This window comes from Nannospalax galili, unplaced genomic scaffold (genome assembly GCF_000622305.1).
Source record: "Nannospalax galili isolate Female #2095 unplaced genomic scaffold, S.galili_v1.0 scaffold698, whole genome shotgun sequence".
Taxonomy (NCBI): Eukaryota; Metazoa; Chordata; class Mammalia; order Rodentia; family Spalacidae; genus Nannospalax; species Nannospalax galili.
The window spans coordinates 4,270,065-4,281,234 of NW_008341886.1; the positions used below are offsets into that span (position 1 = coordinate 4,270,065).

General features: G+C 45.1%; 1 protein-coding gene across 4 annotated transcripts in view; it reads left to right on the forward strand.

The window, feature by feature from the left end:
- The window catches only part of Sema5a (semaphorin 5A), a 487,535-nt gene that overhangs the window by 423,345 nt on the left and 53,020 nt on the right, over positions 1-11,170 (forward strand). For 3 of the 4 annotated variants that reach the window (XM_029565663.1, XM_029565665.1, XM_029565664.1), the window contains 2 exons: positions 6,375-6,392; positions 6,626-6,773. In XM_029565663.1, coding sequence (XP_029421523.1) covers positions 6,375-6,392; positions 6,626-6,773 — 166 coding nt within the window. The remainder of the gene's footprint in view (positions 1-6,374; positions 6,393-6,625; positions 6,774-11,170) is intronic. The other variant, XM_008837641.3, reaches the window with a different exon arrangement.

An 11,170-nucleotide genomic window follows, 5' to 3' on the forward strand; every position in this document is an offset into this window, starting at 1 on the left:
GGCCTGGAATTCACTCTGTAGACAGTCTGCCTTGATCTCACAGAGATCTGCCTACCTCTGCCTCCCAAGTCCTGGAATTAAAGATGTGTGCCGTCACTCCTGGCTCCTTTTCACTTTTTAAAATTACAGTAAAATATAAACAATGTAAATTAACCAGCTATCCATTTTAAGTGCAGAATTCATTGGCATTAATTTCAATTGTGCAAACATGGCCACTACCCATTTCCAAATATCTTTCTCATTACCACTAACTAATAACATCCCATTCTACCAATCTCCTGATCCCTGGTAACCTGATTTAAAAAAAAAATTTTATTGAGCTTTTTTAAATTTCAGGCATTTCCCACTCAAATCCAGACCCCCTCCCCCATCCATACCTTCCTCCAGTCCCCCACCTAACCCTATGCTCTCTGCCGTACATGCTGGTCCTATTCATTCAGGTGTTTGTACCCAAATGTCTTTCAGTAAATGCATACACTGGAGTCTACTCAACCCATCCAGTGGTTGTATGTAAATCTTTTTATAGGTCTATTATTTATATATCCTGTGTTTCCATATAATTGGCATTCTGTAATAGCTGTCTTTGTGTCTTCTTTCACTCAACATAATGTTTTTAAGGTCCGGCAGTGTTATAGCTTCAGAACTTCCTTCCTGAATGCTTGGTAGTATTCTGCTGTGTAGCGATGGTAGCATTTTGTTTGTTCATTCACCCATCAGTGGACATGGGTCACTTTTCCTCTTTCCTATTAGAAGTCCTGCTAAAATGAACATTAGCTTGAAGCTCCCATGTCAGTTATTTTGTTTAACTACAGGAGTGGAAGTGCTGGGTCCGTGCTCGGCTTTGTAGGAATGCCAAGTTGCTGTTACTGTGGCCTTGCTGTTGTCTGTTCCCACCAGAATGTACAGGCGGTCCAGTTTCGCCACACTCCCGCCAAGCTTGTTACCTCTGTAGCCGTCCTAAGGGATATGGAGAAGTGGGTTCCCGCTGTGGTTTGGATTTGGATTTTGCTAAGGTCTAAACAGCACTGAGCATCTCGTGAGCTGACTGTCTGTCTTCCTGGAAGAAATGTCTGTCCGCGTTGTTTCTCTGCTTTCTAAGTGCGCTGCCTTTTTTGTTGTTCAGTTTCGGCTCTTTTTTCCTATTTCCTTCTGAATCCTCATGCTCAGTTTCCACAAAGTCTAAAATTTTACTATGACTCTGTATAAAGGGATTTAGAATTTTGTCTGTGCCTGTTCTTCAACATCTGGCCTCTACCCACTCCTGGTCTCAAAGCCGTTTTCACTGTTTTCTGGGTATTTCTTAATTAGCATCGTGTGTGGTCCCCAGATCTCTTTCAGTCCCTCATCACATGTTGTAACTGCACACTTTGCTACTTTAAGCACCTTGTGTTTCTGTGGGTTCCTAGCCTGGGCACCACTCTTCTGCATCCTTGGGTGCAGTAAAGAAGTGGTGCGCTAAATTTTCTTCCCTTTTCCCTTCTTGGGAGGCTCCTGTGGGCCTTCTGAGGCCCCAGTGCTCACAGACTAACATAAGACATTTTTAGTTTGGGTTTTGTACCATTTTATGACATTTGGGGGTGGGGGTGACTTACATGAACCTGCTTCCCATAACCCATGTGCCATTCAAGCCTGCCTCTAGTCTCCATCAGCTTTCATGTGCTGTGCCATCTCACCCTGTGAAGATGGGCAGAGGATCCACCTGGCCATTCTCGCCCCACCTTTTGGCTGCACACCTTGCTTGCTCCCTGAGTTCCCAAAATGGCTATGGTAACTTTCTGCAATAAACTCTCCATCACCCAGGCAGCTCCATCCTTTTTCCCAGGGTGCTCCTCATCTTGCCCCTGGCTGGCTTTCTCTTTTTAGAGGAATTGAGTAGTATTCAGGCTACGGGAGTGCTCTACAATGAGAACTACCCAGAACTACAACAAGTTCTACCCAGGACCCAGAACTTAAAAGAGCAATCATAAACATAATAAAAAGACATTTGGGGGTGGGGGAGGGACTTACATGAACCAACTTCCCATAACCCATGTGTCATTCAAGCTTGCCCTTAGTCTCCATCAGCTTTCGCACTGTGCTCAGTCTTAAGTGTCCCATCGTGTGGCTGCAGTTCACGCCTGCGGCCCCACACACCCTCCATTCCAATCTCCCCACAGGTGCCAAAATGACACCCTGTGGAAGTTATTAACCTCCACTATCATGCTGTCCTAAACCTTATGCTGTACCTAATGGACGCACAGTTGCTCTGGTGCCATAAAGACTTAATTGTTCCAGTATGACCCTGTGGGAGGATGGCCAGTAAGAGCGAACCAAGGAGAACATAGTTTTCAAAAGGCCTCAGTTGGACCAGGCTAGCAGAAGCTGTCATGAAGAGGTAGCACAGACCCAACCAGAATCGAAGGAAGTAAGAGAACTCTGACAGGGTTGGGAATGGGCCTAAAAGGGGAAGTAGGTTTGTGGGAAAATGGATAATTTATGAAAAGATGCTGCTTGGTCATTGGTTAGTTTTGAAATGCAAAAGAAGAGTGAGCAGTCATGAGAGAAATTAAAATCTTGATTTTTACCACATCATGAAGCACATCTGTGGTTCTCCATGCTTTAAAATACTGGAGACCCAGCAGACTCGATAACATTTTAAAGACGTTCACCTTGTTGTTTGGTAGCAGCTAGCCATATATAGGGGACTGGTAAAGTGGCAACCAAGTGCTGGCCCATTGGGAAAATGTTTATCCATAATTAGTAACAACTTAAGCAAACTAAGATGTCAGGGCAACTGCTTCCCTGTCTCACTGCTGCCTGTGCGGCTCAATAAGGTTGTTGTCTGTGGGAACATGGAGTAGGCAAATGGGCTCAGAAGGAAATGGCACCATTGCAGAGAATCCAGACTGAGGGACTTAGAAGTTTCCAGCCTCTGAGTGCCCTCTCCAGGTTGTATCCCTGCATGTGGAAGGAGATCACCTAGCAATTTCTGTTTCCCTCCTACCATTCGTTTTCATGGGTAGAAACTTCCAGGCAACTGCCTATGATGTGACTTGTTACACAGAATGGCTGTGGAACAAGGAAGAAATAAAAGGAAAGGCCGGCCATTGAAGGCCATAAATACATCCCAAGAGGTAACTGATTAATACTGATTCAGAGTCCAGCACTACATGTATGGATAGCCAGTGAGAGATTTTTAACTGTCATAGCCAGCTGAACACTCTCAGAGGTGGCCTGCTCTAGGCAAATACAGAAACGTATTTGTGCACTCTGATTCATTTTGCTCTGGGGATATGGTAACCCAGCTGCTGTGCTTTTTATTAAAAGTCAAGGTCTTATGGGCATTTTAGTAGGCCTTTTCTTCGGGGTTCCCCTTACATACACACGTGTGTACGCATGCACACACACACTGAAAATGGAAATTTGAGGAAAGAAGTGAGGTGAGCCTATACCTCCATATCTTCTACCTGTCAATGAATCAGCTTAGAAGGGTGGGGCGTCTCTCTCTTCCTTGTGTGACCCCTTGTGATCAACATATGGATAATTCGAATTAAATGTGGAATGCTCTGAAATTGTGAGTTTTCTTGACTTCCTTAAAACATATTTTCAAAAAAAATAGTTTTTTTGTGGAACTCTCCAAGCACCAGCACATATATTAATATTTATCTATTATAAATCTCTCTCTGTAGAGACTACATAAAAGAAAATCCTAAGAGGAAGGTAATCCTTACTTTATTCTTGATTCACTTTTCTACTTAGAGGCCACATTCTCTGAATTTAGAAAAACCTCCTTCCCCAGACACATCAGAGTGTCACCAGCATCTAGACTGTACGCTGCCACTTTCACAGGAAGACTGCACAACTTTGTGATCAGAAACACTGAAAAGATGAAGTGTAACCACTCCTCAGGGCCACTGACTGCTCGATATGTGAAAGGTTGCAGATGCTGAACGGTGTTCCTGGATGGGACTTGACTGGGCAGAGGCTCCTTCAGCCATGCTATGCCCACTGTCTGATCTGGAAGTGACCATGACCCAGCCTTCAGCTGAGTCCCTGCATTTGGACTCCACTGCGTGTTTTCTGCGCATTCACACAGTTCTGAGGTGTTCCTGCTCTGCCAAGTGCCATCCGCAGCGCTCCCTCTCTGGTCTTTCCACCACTGTCCTGTTCGTCTCGCCTACAACATTTGCCTTTAGCATTGCTGCAGTCTGGATTCCACTGGTTGGTTTTGTTCTGTCTGCTCTTGCTGCTTGTGGTCTTTCCTGAGGGTCAGACCCCACACTGAAACTCCAGGAGTTTCTGAAGACCCAGGGCTTCAGCCACCAGTAGGATGAGGCAGCCACCTTGGGAGATGAGATGAGTCTTCGGCCTTACCCCAGTGCTGCTGTTTTGCCTGTGGGTCTCTTGTATTTGGCAAAGGCGAACCATTCCATCTCCTCTCACTTTTTTCATCCCTGTGTCCTCACCACCACTGCCTTTCTTGCTTCACTCTCCATTTCTACCTTTAATTATCTTCAGACACACCAGCAGGTGCCAGGGTAGCCACCCCATCTCCTCTCCACCCCCATCTCCTATCCACCCCCCATCTCCTGTCCACCCCCATCCCCTGTCTACCCCCATCTCCTGTCCGCCCCCACCCCCTGTCTCCCCCCATCTCCTGTCCGCCCCCACCCCCTGTCTCCCCCCATCTCCTGTCCGCCCCCACCCCCTGTCTCCCCCCATCTCCTGTCCGCCCCCACCCCCTGTCTCCCCCCATCTCCTGTCCGCCCCCACCCCCTGTCTCCCCCCATCTCCTGTCCGCCCCCACCCCCTGTCTCCCCCCATCTCCTGTCCGCCCCCACCCCCTGTCTCCCCCCATCTCCTGTCCCCCCCCATCTTCTGTCCACCCCTCCTCATTGCCTGTCCACCCCCATCTCCTGTCCACCCCTCCATCTTCTGTCCACCCCCATCTCCTGTCCACCCCATCTCCTTCCACCTCTCCCCATCTTCTGTCCACCCCCATCTCCTGTCCACCCCCATCTTCTGTCCACCCCTCCCCATTGCCTGTCCACCCCATCTCCTGTCCACCCCCATCTTCTTCCACCCCTCCCCATCTTCTGTCCACCCCCCATCTCCTGTCCACCCCATCTTGTGTCCACCCCATCTCCTGTCCACTCTACCATCCCCTGTCTACCCCCCATCTCCTTCCACCCCTCCCCATTGCCTGCCCCCCCATCTCCTGTCCACTGGGCTTTTCCTCTTTTCATCGGTGCACATTCCCAAAGTGCTCATGTCCTCCATCAAAGTTTTCTGGTTTGATGGAGAAACAATTGAAGGTTTCCAGGATTATCTGTCAGGAAATTACACTTTCTAAATTCCTTTCAAGATTGCTGGTTACCATTTACCCCTTTTCTCCTCTAGAAATGTGTATCAAATGCAGTCTGGTGCACAGTCCCTGGCACAAGTGTCACCATGAATTACAACTGATTTCTCATTCACTGCACCTTTTGAGTTTGTGTCCATTTCCTGTGTTCATGTGTGGCTGTGAACGGCTGTGGTCAAGCATCCCTCTGTGACACCCTTTGCATGGTGCTCTGCAGGATCCAGTTATTAGCAACAGTGTCATGAAGGTCACTGACTTAGTCCAACAGGTGTGAAACTCTGCCTCCTATTTCTTAAGGCAGATGGCATTTTAAGGAAGAAAGATGTGAGAGGAAAAAGTCTTGCATCCTGGTATTCCCTAGAAGCTAGGTGTGCATTCAGTGTGTGGACAAACGAATTTAAGCAGTCCTGTAAATGACCAAGCGTGTCGTGAAATTTGACTGTATTCCTAGTTAAACTCTTCCCCTGTATGTGCTGCAGCCTGTAGCCTGGCAGTCTGCTTCTCTGTGTTTGTCTTCCTCACCTCACTCCATTTCACACACAGATTAAAGATTACAGAACAGCACAAGCCCTCCTGTGGCTAAAGAAGTTTGGGTGTATTTAACTTAAAACTTGGCAAAATGGAAGTATGTGTGTAGAAGTGTGGAAACTAACCACTGCAAAATAGTTCTGATATTTGTAAAGTACATGGTAATTTGAATTTTTCATATCTGGTGGTCTTTCATATTAAATCACTTGACAATGTTCTGAGAACCTAGAAACATCATAAACTAAGCAGTGAATGTCATGGGCCTTCCTGCCAAACTCATGATTTAATTCTTTAATTTATCTCAAGAATATTGTGGGTCCTACTTGATTGAAGAATGAGAAATTCCGAATAAATCTATGCTAACTTTGTATTCATAGCCTACTTTATCTTTCGATGTTTATACCTAGAAGATAAATGTCCTGCCGAGGTATTTTCTGCATGCTCCTATTGGGGTGTCTATTTGAAGGGTTTCTTCTGTCTTGTTTCTCCTTTAATGGCTGCACAGGAAACTCCATCCTGCATTGTGAGTTGAGCATTCTCTTCATCGTCTGCCGTGCATCCCATTGTCTGTGCACACGCAGCATGGCCAGCACCACATCTGCCTCCTGTATGGTGCAACCACTCCAGAAACAGAAAGTCCCTCACGCAGAGCATGCCCATCTGTTCCACATCTGGCACAGGGATGGAAGGCGGAAAGGTTGGTGGCCTCCCGTGTCACTCAATGGCTTCCATTTCCTCTTGGTTTCCTTATTACAGATACTGCAACGAACATTTGCTCTGCCCACCACATGTGTTCTGGACAGGCTGGGGGCCCTGGGAACGGTGCACAGCCCAGTGCGGGGGAGGCATTCAAGCTCGCCGCAGGACTTGTGAGAATGGGCCTGACTGTGCAGGATGCAACGTGGTAAGTAGTCTCTTCCTCAGTTCCTGCCCAGAATCCAGAACTGGGTACCCAGACCCAGCACCTCCTGAGTGTTTCTCAAATGCAAGATGCTCCAAGAACTCTAGCTACTCGATGTGCTTCCTGACTGACTGCAAGCGCTAGATGTTCTGCACACACCAGGTGCTCTGCACACGTTGATTCTGAAAACACAAGGTGCTTTGTACACAGTAGATGTTCCACAAGCTCTTTATGTTCTGTGGGTGCCATGTGCTCTATGGACATGACATGACATGGCCAGACACTGAATACACTTTAGAGTCTAGGTGCTCTCACACACCAGCTCTTCTGTAAACTTCAATTCTCAGCAGACACTGTACAATTTGCAAACATTATATGTTCTGTAAATGCAAAGGTTTTTGTTTGTTTGTTTGTTTAGGCTCTCAAGTTTCTCTACACTCTTTAAATGGCATGAATCACGAAAGTTTCTCTGGTTAATGAGAATTTGGAGGGCATGGTAGAAATTCAAAGTACCCGAATTAAGTATTCACATATGGAATAAACTCTGAAGAATTTTCCAGTTTTGAGTTGTGACAGAATCTTCTGCCTCGTTAACTGTGGTCACTCTATTTGGTCTGGGAAATGGAATAATAATCCCATGCTGGGATCCCAAAGGCAGGCAGACTGCAGCACAGACCTGACACTCAGTGGTGTCAAGGAAACTGGCACCACGGTCATATTGAGTGGCGCCACATCAGAGGGAGTAAAAGACAAGTTACGGATTTGTTTTGCTTCCGCCTTAGCAGGTCATATTTCTTTTAGCACTTTAAACTGTCAAATAAAATCTACTTGTGCAGGCTCTTTTCAAAAGGCCTATTGTTGTGCGTCCAGCTTCTTCTCTAAGGATGGCTGGAGCACTCAGTCTGGCTGGAGCCTCACCTCACTCCCCTTCCCCATGCTGGTCGAGGGCTAAAGGAGATGTGGTGTTGAGTGCTGGAAGAAGTTTAGCATGCAAGCGTGGGCTTGGCATCCCTTCTCGGTGGCCTTTACAGCCATTCTTTTGATAGTTCCACCCCTTGGATCCTGAGGCTAAGCGACATCTTTTATGCTGCTGGGAAGCTTGTTTTATGAAATGTAAAACTCACACATCCTAGATAGACAGCAGAACTTCAGAGACAGGAAGAAAGTTATGAGGCTCTGTATCAGATCTTATGAAAGAAACAAAGAGGTTTTCCTTTTTAGTATCTGCAAGTAAATTCCTTCCCCTTTTCTTTGGTAAAGATATGAGACTATTGCTTATCGAATCTGTTTTGTGATACTGAGCTTACATAAGACCACGAAAAATCTTAGTACAATGTAGGTAAGTAAGTAGGCAGATGGATGGATGGATGGATGGACAGATGATAGATTGATGATTGATAGGTAGGTAGATAAATAGACAGGATAGATATGAATAATTAGATATAGAGATGGAATGAAGATAGATGATAGATGATAGATTGATAGGTGCATAATAAATGATAGCTATATAGCTAAATAGATGATGTAGATCTAAATAATTAGATATATAGATGAATTATCAGACAGACATAATTTTCAGGTGCTGAAATTTAACATTAGTTAATAAATATAAATAGCTCATCTCTGAAGACTTGTATGTTCTAATGGAAAACTTTGAGTCATTGTTGAACTACTTCAACTTTTCCTCTTGTCAGGCTCAGTGTGAGGTCTGCCTTTGCATATACAGTTTCCTGTAGGAAACCATGGAAGGGGTGACCTGAGTTGATCTTGCACCGTACATTCTAAACACTGCCCTCCAAAGAATTCAGAAAGCAGTATGCATAATTTGTTCCCTTGCTGTGAACTGATGTCAGTAATTTCACTGACAAATAGATTTATGAGGGAAAACTTATATGAAGGGAAGAGGATAGCCTGACTCTGATGACCTTTCCAGTGTGCGTGATACTTGTGATTGCAAATGCAAATATTGAAGGCTTTCCAAACTTAGGATGTGTTTGTTCACTGTTACACTAGAGAATTGTGGTTATGGAGCACAGTGGAGCCTTAGCTTTGAAATCAAGAAGCAGACCATGCATGCTTCTGAAGAGACTAGTCCTCTTTCAGGCATTGAACTAATTTTGTTATGTTCTTGTTGTGTTTTTTTCCTCTGTTATATTTGACCTACCAGGGGTCTACCTCCAGGGGGTGGGCTTTTTGTGGCTGAAGGAACAATTCAATTTTCCGTCCACGCAGCTCCTGTCTATCCTTGAGCAGGATTGCCCTTCTACCAGAGAAGGAACAGGGTAGGTGAGGGATGTGGATTGTTTGGAAAATGTGTCCTCTATTAATTAAATTCCTAAGAAATGTATTTTATGTCATAGTTATTTAGCTAAAGCAACTCATTTGGTCTTTGTATTCTAGCACAGTTTATAAACCTTGAGCTCAAATTGTGTGGGGTTTTTGATTGAAACCTTTTATCAAGAGAGCACCAATAGGTATATCTAATTTCCTGATTCTAGAGCCACACAGTGATCATCTCTTGCCAGTATGTAGCCGGATGACAAGTGAGGTGGTCTCTGAGTCTGCTGCCCTCTGTGAGAACTGGTGATGGTTCACGCAGCCGCACAGAGCACTGGGCGTAAGCAGTGATGTTCCGGCAGAGCTGGCGTGTTTTTGTCCTCTGTGATCTCCACTCTTTCTTAACCATGGTGGCAGGTGTTTCACTAGACCCAGCTCTTTCAAAACCATAGTCTGCAAACAAAATGATATGCACTTGGGAAGGGACATGTGCATGGAAAGTTTCCTGGGATTTCCTGATGACGACAGTAGCTTATAGAAAAGAGTCCATGTTTCTCATTCAGTGTCATTGTGTGAAAGCGTCAAGACTCTTTCCTTGTTCCACCATTTTTAAACGTAGAAAATGATAAAGATTTGCTCAGTGTTGCTGGTGAAATTTGTCTCTTGTCTTTGAGGAAGCCACCAAGACTTCATCAGATCTCAGTGCATAGGTTCATTTCGGGTCTTTCAGGACCCTCATGAGAGCTGGGACAGCTGCACATGCAGTTACTGCTGTTGAAGGTGCCGAGGCGTGCAGACTTGGGCATACTTGAGGGACAGATTGATGGAGAGTGAAGGCCTGGACCTCATGTGTAAACCTGAGCCAAACCCCCAGCCCCCTGGGCTTCTCCTCAAAAATCAGGCCAGCTCCTGGAATTAATATGCCTCTGACTCTGCCACGCCTTCTGTGGCCCCTAGGGCTCTTGTGCCCCTCCTAACTGACTGGCGGTGCAGTATTTTCTTTTGCTGGTGACTGAGCCCTTAGATGAACTTGAAATGCAATGCACCAGAACAGGCACTTTGTCCCTTCTTCCAAGTCAGTGCATCACAAGAGTTTCTCGGCTCCTCTCTGAATGCCGAGCCTCACGAAGCAGCTGGGAGAGCTGGGGAGGCCCAGGGCCCCGCTCACCTCACACTGCTTCTGACCCGCCCGGGAGACCTGAATGTTGCTCTACCCACCCCCAGTAACGGGTCTTCTGGTGACATATGGAACTCCAGCACCTGAGAGATACTCTGTTCCATTACAAATATTACACTGTACTTTTATATATTCTGCTGAGTGCCAAATCAAACATGGTCATTAATCAAATAGAAATTGATATCAGCATCATTATTGGTATCAACATCATTTCAGAAAGAAGGTTGTGTCCTTTAATAATATAACAACAGAAACATGCTAATTTAAATACATTTTAAATTATCTCAAGCTAACATATAAATTTTTTTTTGTCTTTTTGAGACAGGGTTCCCCTGCAGCCCCAGCTGGCCTGGAATTCACTGTGGAGACCAGGCTGGCTTCGAACTCAGGGAGATCTGCCTGTCTCTGACTCCTGAGAGCTGGGACTAAAGGCGTGTATTTTATGTTGCTTGTCTTTCACATATTCATGTTTATTTTCATGTGTTTTTATAATAGCCAGTAACCACAACAATCCTGTCAGTTACAGTCTTCCAGATTTCAACATACTGTATGATATCCAATTCAACTTTTAATTAAATTATAACTATATACATTGAATTGTAATTGCACATATTGAAGTTATTCCTTAGACGTGTAATGGCCTGAAATCCCCTTGCATAATGAAATAATGACTTCTAATTATGCACCTACTATGTGTCGTAATCTGCACTAAGGTACTTAAAATGCATAGACTTTTTTTTTTTTTTTTTTTTCTACCTGGAGTGGGAAACTCAGCTTGAGAAGTTCGTGAACTTGCCTAGTAACATAATGCCAGTGGATCAGTAGATACATCTGGACCAGACACCATTCTTTGATACACATAGAATTTAAAGATTTGGCTTGCCAGGTGGTACATGCCTTTAATCCCATCACCTAGGAGGCAGAGTCAGGTAGGCCTCTATGAGTT